Raw genomic sequence first — 17606 nt, forward strand, 5'->3', positions numbered from 1 at the left:
TCCACCGAAGAGACACCTCGAGGACACGAGACACGCTAACCGGCCAACTTTCTTTACACTTCACCAAAGTTTGACAAGGAACGTTACAGAGAAACTTCGAGAATAACCGATAAAGATGCCGGTCACAGAGAAGGACCTGGCTGAGGACGCTCCGTGGAAGAAGATCCAGCAGAACACCTTCACGCGCTGGATCAACGAGCACCTGAAATGCGTCAACAAGCGGATCGCGGACCTGCAGCTAGACCTGGGCGACGGCCTGAGACTCATCGCCCTGCTGGAGGTCCTCAGCCAGAAGAAGATGTACAGAAAGTACCATTCAAGGCCGAATTTCAGGCAGATGAAGCTGGAGAACGTGTCGGTGGCTCTGGAGTTCCTTGACAAGGAGAACATAAAGCTCGTCTCCATAGGTGAGTAACGGCGGTCCATTCATTCGTCTGAAAGCTTCTCTGAGGCTGCAAACACACCCAAACTTACTGCAACAGTTAGTGGAAAGTCTAAACATGACAGAGAAGCTTGCATTGCTAATATAACTCGTCCAGCTAAAGTTTTTCTCCTAGTTTCCCCAGTTAATAGCCCAAACACACCGTTTTCTGTCGTTGAACGTACTGACTCCCATTAATAATCTAGTAGTTTAAAGTGTTTTTAGCTTTTCCGCACAAATATTTGTATCATATGTAACTATAAAGGATATATGTTGAATGATTTGGACAACATCTTTAATTCGGCGTACATCTAACACAAAAAGCATCAAATGTTCTGTAGAAAATATAAGGTTTTATATGGGTTCACGCCATCTGCTACCGCCCACCTGGCTGCATTTAGCAAGGTAACAGACGGCACTAGGAATCCAGAGGAAAACTGTTTTAAAAGTTTAAACATTTTATTGAAGGGAGAGCTATGGATTGTGTTTTCTTATGTCGAATTGAAGAGTGCCTAACAACATTTTTAAAAACATAATTTCTATGTCAAAATGTTGTCTTTTCACTTTTGCCGGAGTCCAAAGTTCAATCCACACCATAGTCATTTCATTTGTGTGAAAGTTTCCCGGGGTTTCCATGTTTCTAACCATAGTAACCTTAATTTTCCGTTCGTGAAATGTCCTCGGCTAGAATAGGAAATGACATTACTTAAATTTCACGTTTTAATAAGATTAGTCCCAATTTAAGTACATTTATGAGCCCTTTAGTTCATGCACATACAGCACTTGGCCAAACCGTACTAAGTAATCCTGCAGTTTAACACAGCTAGGTCCAGTAGTGATAGTAGATTGTAAATTGTGAAGTGTTTTGTTTTATAAATGAAACTGGCATGAATTAATCTTCAAACCGGCATACACATAACCCACCATTAGCCAATGTTTTATTAAAACTCTCAAAATTTGCTCGGTAAAGCATGCTCCTGCTGCTTCTCATCTGTGTAACTGTTTGGTGAAAACGACTATGAGAACTCGAACCAAATCACATCTAAGCATTTCAGTTTCACTGAAGAATGGGTTACTGATCAAGAGATGGTCCCACAGTAATTGCTGATTAAATGTTTCATTAAAGTGGCAGATTTCTAAATGGAGTTTGGCATGTTTTGGGTGGAAGTGTCTCCACATGACAACAGCAGAGTGTGTTTTAATGAGAAGGCTCCTGCTGAGAGAAAACACACCTGTGTTAATGAGCCTGGCTTCATGTGAAGAGGTGAAATCTGTGGATGAAAATATTTCACGACTTCATAAGAAAAGAACTAAATTCAATCTTTTGTGAATGAGGTTTGACGGCTGTGTGAGAGCAAACACGTTTTACTGATTCATATTTCTTCTTCTATCTTGTCTTTTAGCTTCCACCTGATCAGATAGCCTAATTGTATTGCAGTTATACCTCTTAATCTTTTAAATATAAATAATAGCATGCTGACAAAGATTATTTGTTTGTTTGGGAGAGTAAATTGACTCCTGAGCTTCTTAAATTTGAATGTTTTGTGGTTTCTTTCCTCCTGAATGACAGCAACTGATTTTCTGGGGGGTTGTGGAAAAAACAAGACTTGTTTTCTAGTTCTCCACATGTAAGAAAACATGTTGATCGTTAGTTTCACTAGCTGCTAACATCTTTTCTACCCATAATCCTCTATTGTTTTGTAGTCATTTCTTGTAGTGTTCTCTTGTTAGACGACTGAGACGGTGATGTGTGTCTTTGCTGCAGCATCTCTCTGATCTGAGCTACAGGATGTTGACTTTGAACGCAGCCGCAGTCTGTGTTTGTGCAGGTTTGCCTCCGCCAGCTGCCCCCCCCCCCCCCTACACACACACACACACACACACACAGTTTTGTTTTTATAAGAAACATGTCAGGACTTTATTGTGACATAATCAGAGGTCTGTGCTTAGACATGTGGGCTCGACCAGGTGGGATGAGCTCAGGATCCTTGTTCCTGCTCTTTCCATGGGTTCTGTTTGCACTTTGACTCGTCCTCGTATTCAAAATGATTTGATTTAAAGTCAAACTAAAAGAAAAACTGAGCTTAAATATGTTTTAAAAGTCTAAAGAAGTCTGAATTCAGCCCTTGAGTTTGAGTCTCAAACCGCGCCAGCGTTCACTTAAAATCCAGGCCGTTTCATTTGGACTCTGGTTCTCGTGTGTGAACTCGCCCAGATACACTGAGGTCGCTCTGTGTTTGGTGATGGGAGTGAGCCGTAGAGGTCGGAGCGTCGGCAGTGATGTCAAACTGTGGAGGTTTAATTTTCCACACTAAAAGGAAACGTCTGACTGGGTGGTGGCGGGTGGGGTTCATGAACACACATGCACAGAGTTAGTCAGCGCCGGGCTGTGTTTCAGGTTTCAGAGATGAACCAGCCAGTCAGACAGATCAGAGAACAGTGATATGTGATATTAGAGAAAAAATAGATTTTTTAATTTCTTTATTGCAGTCATATTCATAATTTGTGTTAGAAGTTAATTGCGTAATTTCTTTTTAAAAAAACATTGACAACCATTTCCAAGTTCCTGCTCTCTGTTGTGAAATCTGTTGAAGCTCACAATGCGTCATAGTCAACACTACAAAACATTGCTTTAGGCTGCGGAAATACCTCCAGTCCACTATGACGTACTGATTACTGCTTACACAGACTTTTTAATCACTGCTGCTGGCTGCTATCTGTTTTATTATGCTGCTTCTGTAAATATCCAGATCAGCAAGTGAGTCCTCCCGCTCACACATATTCCACTCATTTATATATATTTGTCAAGGTTTTTTTTATTTATTGTCATAGTTTTTTATACAAAGGTTTCCTACTCAGAGTCTTACGTTTTGGTTACCCAAGTACCTACATTTGTTCCCTTTCATGCCCAACCGTGTTCTGGAAGGACAATAAAAATCTTTGATTAGTACTCTGAAAATTTTTTGATTCTGTTTCTCAGATAAAAAAAACATTTTTTTCTTTTTCATAAAATTTCATAAACGGAATGGAGCTACATCTGGATGAGCAACAATGTATCCATCCTCAGAGCACTTCTGTGTAGTGTCTCTGCTGGTTGCCTGGTTACTTGAGACATTCCGGAACTCTCACGTAGAGTGAACGCTTTTAAACCAACGACTTCAGTCCACGACCAGGTATATAAAAAGATGTATAATGTTGCCTTCCCTAAACTTTTATCGGACAGAAACATGATCGTCATCTATTTTAATGATCGATTTAACATTTCAGTCTGTTTCTATATAAAATTCCAAAGTTTTGATGGTTCCCAAGTGTCAGGCCAACTCACCTTTTCCAGTCTTACAAAGGGTTAAGGACAACAGTGTTCACAGGTTTGAGAAAACATCCTGACAGATACACATTGACCTTGTGTATCTTAAATGGTGCCTTTTTTTGGGTTGCAACATTTCAACAAACATTACATCAATGACATATGACACATGTAGCTTGTGTAAATATTAACTTCAAGTGTCAGGAGATCTCTTTATTGAGCGTTCACAATCGGCAGCAGAGTTAAGTTAAGGTTATCTTTGACTTAAATCACAAACATCTCATATTACAGACAGCTGATACTGCTGTGCTTTCAGAGCTGCAGCAGGAATATTTTGTCAGACATGTCGGACAACAACAGGACTCCTTATCGACACATTTTATTGAACTCTAGAAACACTTACAGTATTTTCAGACGGGAAACAAGGTCCACACACTGTAGCCAGAGTGAGTCAGAATCTGCACAGCTGCAGTCTGGACGCTCTGGAAGAGATCCAGTTAGATTACACAGGTAACGTTAGTGTGTCAGATACCTCACCTCCATGACAGGAGGAGTGAACCAGACGAATGGAGAGAAAGAGAGGGAGCGTGGGAAGGAGATGTTTGCTGTTGTCAGACAGTTTGTGTGTGTTTGGTTCCACCCTGCTTCATATCCAGCAGCTGTGGTTGCTTCCTGATGAAACTGTAGCTGAGGATAAACCTCGCGTATCGTCTTCTGCTGTTTCGGCCTGAATAATTGTTACATTTAGAGCTGCACTGATTGATTGCTAAATGTATGGATAACAGTAAATGAAGAGTCTTTTGTTTTGGAAAGTAGGCTGAACAAAAGAATCAAGTTTTAGAGGTCACAGAGCTCTTTTGAATTATTTTTCTCACATATTATTGACTAAATTTAATTTTTTAAGCCCACTTTCCATCATGTTACAAGATTTTATGTCGGGAGATGCTTTTAGAGTCAGTTTGGGATTTTTGACATCCTTAAGTACTTTCAAATTGTTCTTGTTCACATGTGAGGAGTTAACACCTGCAAAATTTGCAACCAATAACCAAATGCAACCAGTTAGGGATGCACAATAATATCGGCATGTTATCGGTATCCGCAGATAATGGCTTGAAAATGACTTCTCGCATCGGCAGATATTTTCCGCCGATAAAACACTCTTTAATTCTGCCTAAATGCTCAATGATTCCCTAAAATAGCTTGCTGAATGCTGCGACAGTAACTCGGCACGAGTGTGCGCGCCCACTGCCTCCACAAAGTTATCAACAATATACAAATGAAGACTAAAAAGTCACAGAAACACAACTCTTCACTAGCTAACAGTTAGCTCACATTCCCATCATTTTACCAGACTTAACAACATCACACACGCCGAAAAACTCGCGGCCAAAGCCGACGCTACCAGAGAGTAACATAAACATCAGTGCAAAACTAACGTACATATTCATGGACGCACACACGGTAAAAAGAGTCCGTCTGCGATCACTGATGTCTCTGTAGTAGGTGCAGTAAACAAGTCCGGGCACGTCTCCCTCACTCCGCGTTTCGGGGGGGATGCTGCATTCAGGTGCGCTCAGAAACATGAGTGGCCGGTCACGTAACCTTTTGTTTCTGCCGTCAAGCGTAAAGAAGGGTGCAAGATGTCTGCCTCATGGCAGTTTTTGGCCACTACAATAAGAGTAGGCATGATATCGATTCTACAGCTGAGACTTGATGTTCTCTGCAATTAGGTGGAAAAAAATGTGCCTAATATATCGCAATCGGCAAAAAGGGTTGGAAAATATCGGCATATCGGCAAAAAGTCCAATATCGTTCATCCCTACAACCAGTAGAAGCTAGATCTGTGCATGAAATCCATCTTAAGATTTTAACCTAAACTCGTAATTATGGTGTAGAGCAGCAACTGCCTCCCTGAGCTCCTGTAGTTCTTGGTAACGTGAGAGTTACTCTTTAGACACAGGTAATGCATCAACACGGCAGCATGCACTAATTAAGGTGAGGAGTTTGTTCCATAATCGGCTCCTCATCTGGTTCAGTTTTGCACAATTTGTCCCCGAGTTAACCGCTGTCCGCTGTAAAGTTTGTGGCAACTAGAAGCAGCAGCAGCCTGAAAACATCTCCTCAAAAGCAGCTGACCTCAGTGGATTAAAGTTAATCAGACTCGTTCGTTGTTGCATAAATATAAGGTAGATTTTATTTTGAGGCCGTGTTGTCTCGCCTTTGTAGAAGCAAAAGTGGAATTATCCCTGAATTAACTGAACTTTGAGGGTTTCTTCTTCATAGAGATTCACACTTTATCACTTTGAGATTTCAAGACCCTGTGTGTGTGTGTGTGTGTGTGTGTGTGTGTGTGTGTGTGTCTGTGCTACCTGCCTGTTTGAATGTTTCCCAATGTATTGAGCAACAAGTGTGAGTTGTGTAAGAAGGGTGTTGGCCCTTCACTTGTGCAGACAGGTGAGTTGCATCATGGCTGAAGACAAAGACTTCTTCAGTATATGTGTGTGGCTTTGACTTGACAGTTAATCATTTATATATTTAACAGAACAATGGATTGTTTTAGTAAATTCTTAATCATTTAGTCTTTTAATTAACTGTACTTAACAGAGGTGGAACCAGAAGTGTTTGAAGTGGAGCCTCTCATGCATTTGAAGATGTATTAGTTTATTTTTTGAAGAGACTGTAAACAGTATTTTAACGTCAGGTTTTAAAGTTATCGCTATTGCATTTTGGTTTCAAAGACTTGTGATACGAAAGAAAAGACTAGTTTAAATAATAGCAACGTATTGTGTGACGTAGCATTAGCGTGCTAGGCTAGGTAGCCAACATCTGATTCACGTAATACAAAGATAACAGGCAGTAACATGAACTACCAAGCAGTTAATACTGACGTGATCGGGGATTCCAGAGTTCAACATCTGCAGCAGCCATCTTTATTGTTTACGAAAATACCTCAGCAGTGATTAAAACTGCTCCGTATTACATGAACTGTTGTGATTGGCCCGACCTGAATCAGGGTGGAGGGTAATCGGTCTGTACAGGAGGAGATCCAGACGAATCAGCCAGAGCAAATACAACATGAGCTTGGAGAGTTGTCTTGTTCCCAGGCTAATATCAAATAGCTACAGACTTACACATGCAGCAGATACAGAGCAAAATTAATGATGCATTCAAGTCATGTTTGTGTCCATCTCATGAATTTAAGGCCCATATTTGGTTTTCTTTTTGTTCTAATTTGGTCTCCACCAACTGCTGAGGGAATAAAATGTCGCTTTTGGCTGCTAAATGTTCCAGTTTCTTCCCTAGCTAGTCAATAACTGTTTCTTTTTGGGGGTGCAACGATTAGTCAACGATGACAAAATTTGTAGCCAACGAATTAAATTGTTGATAATTAGTTGGTTACGTCATCAAACCTGTTTTACATAACATTGTTTACTGCAGCTGAGTTGCTGAAGGTGAGCCATCTCACATCCTCACTATCTCTGCTGAGAGTTGTTCATGCAAAACAACGACCGGGAAACGGCAGGTAAACAAAACATAGCAAAATGGCGGTGGGCGATGCAACACCATCGCATCCTAAAACGTCTCCAGCACTGAGGGTGAAATGCACCCAGACTTCGAAGTACATGATCGCCTGCAGGGTTTGTAAAGCGGACCTTGCTTATCACGGGAGCACGTCGGTAATTTGCGAGCAAACTAGGAGCTAACAGAGGCCAGCGGCTTGTAAAAAGCTGTTGGAAATCTGTGCTGTAAAAGATTGGAAATGCCACAAACTTTATACACATTTTATTAGACCATGATGCTAAACATGGTCCGATAAAGCATGCAGAATGTAAAGGCTTCGATTCCCGATGACCAGTTATTAGACACGTCCGCTGAAACATGCAGCGAGGCTTCCTGAGAAACTCCCCAAAATGAAACCATAACGCACCGTGTTAAAATTATAACCACTCAGCCGTCATATAGCTTTTGATGTTTTATTCCTTAAGTGTGGTTATTGTCGCTGCTTGTAGCGCTGAGAGTGAGGGGAACCAGGTAAGAACACTGAGAACAGGCCGAACGGGATCTGTAGCTTTCAGTTGTGACCTTAATCAGACTGTGTGACCTCATTCCCACACACACACACACACACACACACACACACACACACACACACACACACACACACACACACACACTCAGTGGCTCCAGGCTGTGTTTTTGGAGACTAGCATTAGCTTGCGGTGAAATGAGTCGTGTGACTGAAGCTTCGTGTTTTAACCTGGAGGAGACTCGTTCATCTCTAAACATATCTGTTACCTGTTAATATTCAGCAGTGACGCAGCCTGTCTCCCTTCATCAGAAGCTTTTCTTGACCTTTGCCACGTTAATCTCTCGCTGTCTGGTCTCTTATTCCTGCTGCAGAGGAAAAGATGTTTTGACTCTGTTGTGCAGCTCAGGCTTCATTCAGACTGACATCAGCACTTTGTGAAAGCTTTCAAAGGTCAAACAAACAGAAACAAATAAATAATAGCGTGACAAAAAGTTGCAGGGTCTCCTGCAGCGCAAAGCACTGGCACTGAGCCAAGCTGTTTAGCTTGATGAATTAACTGTAGTGATGTAAGTACACACTTATTCACATTTCTTAGTCACTTATAAGTCACATATAAACAACAGAATAAAGATAGTAAACAATATAATGAAATAATAAAGGAAAAAGTAACGTGTAGTAACATTCAGTAACAGTTTCTCCTGCTAGTTCTCCTGTAGTTTTCTCTGAGGAGGGTTTGAATCAGTCTTTAGGAGGGTAAGAAAGTCTCTCTCAGTCTGTGACATATTAACTAACAGGCTACTCCTGCCCGGACCACAAACCACACTGCAAACACACACTTAGACACACACTTGGATGCACACACTCTCTCTCTTTCGCTCTCTCTCTCTCTTTCTCTTTCGGCAGCTCGGTTGCCATGGTGCTGTGTGTCAACAACAGTCTCTGGTCCACTTGGCCGGTTGGACTCTGACAGCTGATAGATGTTTGGTTTCAGTCTAACAGGAACGTGTGTGTGTGTGTGTGTGTGTGTGTGTGTGTGTGTTCAGGCTTCACTGCTTTTTCCTGAAACTCATCTTTCTGTTTCTGACGTCTCTGTTTCTGTTTTTCTTTTTGTCTCGAGATGTTTTTTGTATCGTTTCGTTCACTTTTCTGCCATCTTGGATTTTTTCACTCTTTCACTCATAGTCGGGCTTTTGTTTCGCAGGTTCCACTTTTATTTGTGTTGTTTTAACGTTCAGCATCACACACACAAATTTAAACAGACGATATTTATGTACATGTTAATGCGGCTGTTTTTCTTTTTGTTTCATTATGTCTCTTGATTTGGGAGACTTTTTACATTGGTCAAACACAGTTTATTCTTCAAGTTCATCTAGATATGGAGCTATTGTAGTCCAAACAGTGAATGCACCACGATAAAAGACTTCTTAAACCATGTGCCCTAAGAAGTAATAAAATGGCAAAAAAAGAGAAAAATATAGTATAAAAATTAGGAGTGTTGGAGTTTTTAATATTCAAAATTTTGACGCCAATATTTTCTCTTTTACTGCAAATTAATATCGGCTTCAAATATCGGTTATCGACCTTCTTGACTACTAATAATCGGTATCGGTATCGGCCCTGAAAAAACCATATCGGTCTATCTCTAATAAAAATGTGTTTTTGGGTTGTTTTTTGTAAGCATTTAAAAGAGAGATCTTCCTTCCTTGGACCGTTGTTATACTTTGTTGGAAAAAACTACAGAAATGATAATAATCTTCACTTATTAAGCCCCTCTTTACCAGTTTACAAAGTGCTTAACAATGTTAAAACGATTAAAATCTATATAAAAGCAGAGAAAGCAAAGTAAAACAAGACAAGAAAAAACTTAAACATTATCAAAGCCAGTGCTCAATGAAAATAAATAAATGTAAAGCTTTAAAAAGCAGGAAACTTAATGAGAAAGTTATCTATAACAGCTCTGTGGTATTCATCTGTCTAACTCATATTGAACACACATATTGTCGAACACGAAACCCTCACACATATCAGGTTCAGCTGAAACTGATTTGGCAACACGTCGTCCCCTTACATCATAGAACATAAGAGCAACGAGTATCGAGCCTCAGAAGGAGTGACTGATAACACGGGGGAGGAAAAGTGTCCCAAGGTCGGCGTGGGATGAGGCGCATTCCCTCTGTTGTCATGGCAACTTCAGTAAACAAAGTCGGTGATTGGTTGGAGGTGACAGTAGGGGGCGGGGCTTTAAAGAGGAAGTGTCACCTAGCTCCAGTGACTCGGAGCTGCCTGAGGCTGCGTTCAGGGTCATGTCAGAGAGATAAGAAATGTTCTTTTGGGCCACAAAACTCTTTTTCAAGGGGACCTCTTATTCTCATTTCCAGCTGTATATTTTTATTCTGGGAGTCGCCTAGAGTAACTTTACATGATTCACAGTTTTAAAAAGTCCTTTTACCCCGTACTGGCCCTTTAAGCAGTTCATTCTCTGTCTGAAACAAGCCGTTTTAGGTCCCGTCCCTTTAAGAGCCCACCCTTGTTCGAAGCCAACTTTCGTCTCATTGGCCAGCTTTCCTGCAGATTGTATACACGGGGTTACACCTGAACTGATCGGCAGTCAGTCACAGGGCTGACGCATAGAGACAGACAACCTTTCACACTCACATTCACGCCTACGGGCAACTTTAGAGTCACCACTGAACCTAATGAGCATGTCTATGGGCTGTGGGAGGAAGCCGGAGCACCTGGAGGGAAACCCACATGTGCACGGGGAGAACATGCAAACTCCACATAGAAACACCCCCTACGTCCAAACCGGGAAATAGGAACCTTCTAGCTGTGAGGCAACAGCGGCCCCAGCTCAGAAATCCGTACTAAAAAATGATTTCAAAGGGGCGTCTTTGCTCGGTGAATAATGCGATAAATTAACGAGCCAAGCGGCTGATCTGTGGCGTAATTAAATGAGCGAGGTACAGAGGTACATATCTTAGCTCAGCGACATCTACTGTTGATGTAACACTGACTATTGATAAGTTCCACATTCAAAGACAAACTATCCCTTTAAGAGGAGCTCCGTCTCTTTAAGGCTTTGTATCCAATGTTAGAAGATATTTCCAGCGTGCATAAACTAAAACAAAACAATATACTGTAGAAAATTACAGTGACGACAGGAGGGAGGTCATGCAGAGTTTTCCTTTCCTTTGGAATATAAAGACTCTAATGTGCTCCTACATGCAAAGTTCTCCCATAAGTCATAGCTGGCAGGAGAGTTTGATTTGGACATGTTCTGACTCACTGACCCACAAACCTCACAGCTCCTTTACACTCGCAGTGACCCGATTCATTTCTCGCCTGTTTGGTTCTTTTTTTCTTGTCTTTCATCATTTTCAGTTCTTTAATTTCACTCTTACAGGAGATCAGAGCTGATGCCGTGTTTACGTCTCCAGCCTTTGTTTTCATCTTGTCACTGCACACATTTAACTTGACAATACAACAAACTGTGTCAGCTAGCAGAAGGACATAATCATGGGTCCACCTCCAGACCTGTTTACCGCTTCTGTCCACATGATAAATGTTTACAACCACGGTAATAATCACGACCAGAGCCCGACTCACTTCAGCTGTAATAAGGTGAAAATAGAGGACGTGTAACTTGATGAACAAGCCTGAATCGATGCTTTGACTCGTCCCCATGAGGGATAGATCTGAAGGATGGTTTCGGGGGAATGAAAGAAGTGTGACTTGTGGTGTTGGAACAAAAAACATTTTTGGGGGGAGAACAAAACTACTTCAGAATAAACAGTCTGAGTGAAAGATACTATAAAGTCATCAGTGTTCAAAACACCAACCCAGTCTCTCAACCATCCTTGTATATGGTTGAATGTTTCCTATGAATAAAACTTTCTGTGAACTGAAGTTATTGAAACCATTTCAGACTTTTATTTGAATCCCTTTTTCACAGAAACAAAAGCTATTCTGTAAATGTAAGCACACTTTTTTATTTACTTTTAATAAAAAATGAGCTGTAAAATAAACAATTCTCTTATTTTAAAGTCGAGCTGAAACATCATTTCGAGAGTATCTAGCTTCCGTATCGTGACGTATTCCTGAGTGAAACAGGAAGTGCAGGCGGGACATATCATTAGAGGGATTTGATTGGATCGTTGAGAAGTGGGCGTAGATAGACGTTCTCCACAGCGCAGTAGCTAGCTAACTGACCGAGCGTTCTTGGTGCTCTGCGGCTAAATGTTGCAGATTGATTGGTTGAAATTGTTTGGTGCTGACTTACGTAAGCACGCGTGAAATTTAGTTTTACCGGAAGAAAAAATGATCAGATTTTGATATAAGAATACGAAGAAATGGATTTTCTGTATTTTTTTGGCCTATTTTGTCAAATAGATGCACAATATTACCGGGGATGTGATCTAAAGGGATTAAAATGACATTTTTCATTTCACCTCGACTTTAAAGAGTAGTTTCCTGTTGGGGACAGCAAGCATTTGAATAAATTATTATCACCTACTAGAAAGCTGTAAACCTTTTTTATAGAGTGGTTTGCAGCTGTTTAATTCTTTTCCTAGCATCCTCTTGAAATGGAAGAGGGTGCTAGTTTAATGTGTTGTCACAATGTTGTTTTCCATATTCAATCTCTCTTTAAGATATCCTTGTTATTATGTGACAAGCCAAAATGGCCTGTAGCCCCCAGAGCTGTGTCGGACTCGCATTTTGTTTGTGGAATCAGACATGGCCGTACCAAGCTTTACAAAGCTCCTTTTTCTAAACCAAAACAAACACTTATAGCGCTACATGAGTCTTATGTTTCACCGGTAAGACGTACATTTATCAGAGTTTTTCAAAAGCGCTGGCTGCTGAAACAATTTCCCGTCGCTTTCCATGCCGCTGTTATTTTTAACTTTTCAATTAACCAGATTGTCGTTAGCTAGTTAGCTAAAGTTAACCACAGCTTGTCTTGCAGCTCCTGAATCCTGGACAAAAAATACATTTTAAAAAAGTCATTATCAAACCATCTGTCCCAGAGGATTCAGCAGTGCTGTAGGTTTTCTCTTCTTCAACTTGCAGCCGTACCCACGAGCCTTGTTGCAGTAGAGAAGAAGCCAGTCAGAGGAATCAGATTAAGAGCTGTAGCTGAGAATAGGTGGCGCCTTTATCCAAAAATTTACCCAGAATGCACAGGTAAACTTAATAATTATCCTGTTGGGGAAGCTAAAAACAGTTTAAAATTAAGTGGCACACGTGAAACTCAAGGATCAGATGTTTCCAGCTGAAGTCAAAGTGAACTTGTATTTCGCCTGCTTCCTTTTTGACTCCAAAAACCAGATAATTTCTAACATTTTTTATCCTTTATGGTGATAATTCAGTTTGATGCCTATTCAGAGCTTCTATATACAAGTCTTGTTACATGTCTTTGGGACCAGGGCTGCATGCATCAGCCTCATCACCCTTTACACCTACTATCACCTACATGTTTAGTCAGCTGGAATCACTGTTGATAACAGAACAAGTACTTTATCACTCACATGCTAATTGGTGCTATTTCTGAGGAGCATAACTTGACCTGAAAGTAACCATAAACGACACTGAGCTAGGACATGTTGTGACTCCGCCAAAAGCCTCATTCAGGTGTGACTAAACCATAAAAGAGCGGTCAGTGTGAGCATTTAAAGTGCTGCTGAAAACACAGGAGGTGCAACACATACTTTATCAGGGCCGGTCAGACACTCATCGGGCATTCTGCTCGCCGATGAATCACAACTCATCCTGCTGAAAACATGTAGAACGTATGTTTGTCTCAGGGCTCTCTTATCTTATGTCCCTTTAATTTTAACTTTATAGACGTTCAAAGCACACAGAGACAAAGTTTTGTGTCATTCAGGCCGTATCATGCTCTTCAAGGCTGCAGTGTGTCTTTCTGAGAGAGAGAGAGACACAACACACAGAGCCTCTGTTTGGCTGCAGAAAAGGTAACATGAGAGTACAAGGGATATAGACTTACACACACACACACACACACACACACACACACACACACACACACACACACACACACACCTCGACCCTGCAGTGAAAGCTCCTTTGTTGGTTTCGGGTCTTAATGTTGCAGCTTTGTGCATAAATCTCACCGAAATCCACTTAAAGAAACAGTTAAAGGATTTATTACAGGAAGTCAGATTTTGCAATGTTTACACATTTTTCAATACAAGAAGGGTTCATTGGAAAATGTGTTATTTGGTCCACTAACAATGGGAAAAATCCAAACTGAAACTTCATACATCTCTGTAGTGCTGTGTGCCTCCAAGTAAAAAGATTTTCCTACTGACCTAGTCATCTTTATTTCAAGCCATTAGTCACATGTTTGTGATGCTAAATTTATAACTTAAATATTTGAATTTTAGGGCATTAGAAAAAAGTTCCAGGGCAGAGAAAGTATCATGATGTTGTGGCCCACGGTAACGATAATATCGGCCAATTCATTTCCGCTCCATTTACAGATTCTGTATGAAAGTGCAGTCTGTAGTCGTGGGACCTGATTTTGTTGTATTCTGGTTTCTGGGGCCTCACAACTCGAAGGTTCCTGGTTTGAATCCCGGTTCAGAGGGGGCCTTTCTGTGTGGAGTTTGCATGTTCTCCCCGTGCATGCGTGGGTTCCCTCCGGGTACTCGGGCTTCCTCCCACAGTCCAAAGACATGCTCGTTAGGTTCATTGGTGACTCTAAAGTTGCCCGTAGGTGTGATGGAAAGGTTGTCTGCCTCTATGCGTCCGCTCTGTGATCGACTGGTGATCATCCAGGTGTAACCCCGCCCAATGACAGCTGGGATAGGGAGGGAAAAAAAGCCTTTTCACAACTGATATTCTTGTAACTTAACAACCCATGGAAAATGGTGTGCTGTACATCCTGCTACTTTTCTTTAACTCACACACAGGAGAAACCTACTCCTGTTTACGTTACCCACGAGGCCGTCTCTCTTCAGGCAAAGGCTTGCGCTGAAGATAAATCTAAAAGACGCAAGGAGAACAGACAAGGTGCAGCTCCAGGATGGAGTTGGAGTTTTTTTTTTACAGCCTCATGCTTGTTAGAGGGCAGACACACACCTCTCTTTGTTCTCTTGTCTCGACCAGTCGTCTCGTTGTTTTGCAGCACACATTCGTGTCTGTGCGAAGCTGAATTGTTGTCATCATGTCACTCGAGTCATTGTGTGTTCAGTCGCTGGATTTTCTTTGATGTTGAGTACATAATCACACACACACACACACACACACCTCTGTTGTCTGGTTGGAGATGAAGCAGACATGACTCAGTGACTGCTCAGGTTAATGATGATGATCAGGATGGTGATGAAGATGACATAAACAGTTATCGCTCTCTCTCTTTCTCTTTTACATGCAAATCAAAACCTCAACCTCTATATTTAAATAAAACCACACTCCTTCCAAACACACACACACTGCAGTGTTAATCTGTGTGTGCTTGTGTGTGTGTGGTCGCGGTGGTTCGCTGAGGATTGTTGGGTGATAATCACGGTGGTGAACCTCCTGCAGCCTGGCTCGGATACAAACATCTCAAACTCGTCTTTCTGTGGTTCGAAGTCGTCCTCTCTTCTCTTCCACTCTTCCTCTTCTCTTTAGTGTTTTTATCTTTCTTCTCTTTTCTTTTTTACTCTGCTTCTCGGTATTGAACCATCAATACTTCTTGGGCACAGACTAAACCAAATGTCTGAATCGAAACACTGCAGAATAATTGAAAATATCGGGATCGATTAAATCTGTGGCTCTTTGTGTATTTCCTTTGAGTTTGCATGCAGTCTTGTGGACTTTAAACTTCAGCCTAATCTGCCATTTATCCTGCTTTTCTTTGTGTGTTTTTGTTTATCCTTTTGCTGATTTTCTTTCTTTTCTTTCCTCCTCTCCTTTCGCCTCCTTTTCCTCACCACATGGCCGGTCTGGCTCTGATGACATCATAGCCTGGGAACCAAGCAGGGTGAGGTCATCAGAGGCTAAACGCTGCAGCGTGTTTGTCAGTGTGTGTCCTGTTTATGCATGCAGACGTAATGCCAGATGTGTGTGTGTGTGTGTGTGTGTGTGTGTGTGTGTGTGTGTGTGTGTGTGTGTGTGTGTGTGTGTGTTAATGACAAGGCAGCACTTCACTAGTTACTCAGCTCTTTTGTGGTTCTTCTGCTGTTTGTGTCAAACATCTTTAAGCTCCACTAGTGGAAACTTGTTTAATAATTATGACGTTTTTAAAACCTTTTTGGTGTTTAATCTTTCTGGTATATTTTCTTACTTTGACAGAGTGGACCAGAGCATGCCTCTGATTTGATGTAAAGTTTAACATGTCTAATAGGGTCCTATTGTTTTTAACCCCACCACAACCCTGTTGCTCTTGGGAATACTCACTTGTGGTGTGCCACAAAGCTCAATGTTAGGCCCCCTATTGTTCTCTATAAAGAGACTTTTCAAAATGTCAACACCTTACTCATTCTTCCACAAATCACACATTCAGTTGTCAGATATCCAAACACAGTTGATGTTTAATACGATCTTCCCAAAGTCTAAATTACGGAGACTTTCTGTAGAGACAGCAGCTGACAGTGGAGGAGACTTTGTCCCAGTTTGTGTCAGAGCTCGTGTCGTTCAGTCTGCAGTCTGCAGCTGAAGTCTGGTTTGAGTTTGTGCATCTTTTGTTCTGTTTGGGCTGGATCAATCCTCCAGAGAGAGCCCAGTAAACCAGTCAAGTCATTTGTCATGCAGACAATCACAGGCTGTCGTACTGATTCAGAGTTTGATTGAGTACACTGGCTTGTAAATATTTAATATATCGCTCTTTCTTCCAGAGGAGTTTCCTGGCTTTGTTTGGCTTTTTCACTGAGCTGGAGGTTCATTCATGAGTGGACCTTTTTTGTTTGTGTTGTTTTTCTGTTACATGAACTAAACTGAGCAAAGGTTTGGGTAGGTATGTCTAAAATTTACTTCTAGGTTGCGTTGAATCTTGACTCAACACATCAATATCACTAATATTACTAATCAAATAAAGAATAGATATGTTGAAATGTTTTTTATGAATTAATACATGCTTTGTTTATAACGTTCCCATTCATATGGCGCATTCACGTGGCTCTGTGTGAGGCCGGGTTTTTCAGTTCAAAGGTGCCTTTTGGAGTTGCTGTGTAATCAGACAAAAGTTATGTTTACAGTCAGGGTGTGTTTAAGAAAGGTATGAGGTGCATTTCCTTCCCCTTGAAACATTTGTAAAGCTTTCTTATGTCTTCATTGGTGAGCTGCTGTGTTACTGAGCTCATTACTGCCACCAGTTGTTGAACAAGAGGGTACTAGCGGACAGCTCGACCTGCTCCTTGTGCTGGTGAATAACACAAACCAGACAAGGTCTTAACTATCTGTTGTTGCCCTGAAGAAAGTACCACATGCTTTTATTGTGTCCTGTTTTGTCTGCGGCAGCTACATTTGTTCCTACTTGATAAAATGTCGGTAGGTAACAAGGCCCTTGAGCGTTGAACGTCTGACTTTACAATCAAATGTGTAGACTCCTGACTCCTCCTGTTTGACCCTGACTCACCTCTTTATCACAAGATTTACAGGACACTTAAAGCTTTCCATCATTCGACATTTAAAAGAAGTCTGTCTTGGTTCGTTAACTCCTTTGATTCCTGTGAATGACTTGAGATCAAGTTTTCCGTCCTCTTTGATCTCCGTCTCTCTCTCTTCATCCCTGCAGCTGTTTGAGTCCCACCAATGACCAGATTAAAGAGAGAGAGGCAGAATGACATAGAATCTGTGTCTCGTTCGCCCCTCATTAACCAAATCAAAGACATCCAAAGCCTCCT

The 17606-nt window shown here is 41.3% G+C and overlaps 1 protein-coding gene across 2 annotated transcripts in view; it reads left to right on the forward strand.

Moving 5' to 3' along the window:
- Window positions 1-17606, forward strand: part of flnbl (filamin B, like) — a 64645-nt gene continuing 47039 nt past the window's right edge. For both annotated transcript variants that reach the window (XM_069678862.1, XM_069678863.1), the window contains exon 1: window positions 1-407. In XM_069678862.1, coding sequence (XP_069534963.1) covers window positions 116-407 — 292 coding nt within the window. In that variant the 5' untranslated portion in view covers window positions 1-115. The remainder of the gene's footprint in view (window positions 408-17606) is intronic.

The sequence above is a fragment of the Semicossyphus pulcher genome, unplaced genomic scaffold (assembly GCF_022749685.1).
Source record: "Semicossyphus pulcher isolate SPU_LCO1_2020_fin unplaced genomic scaffold, fSemPul1.0.p SCAF_3, whole genome shotgun sequence".
Taxonomy (NCBI): domain Eukaryota; kingdom Metazoa; phylum Chordata; class Actinopteri; order Labriformes; family Labridae; genus Semicossyphus; species Semicossyphus pulcher.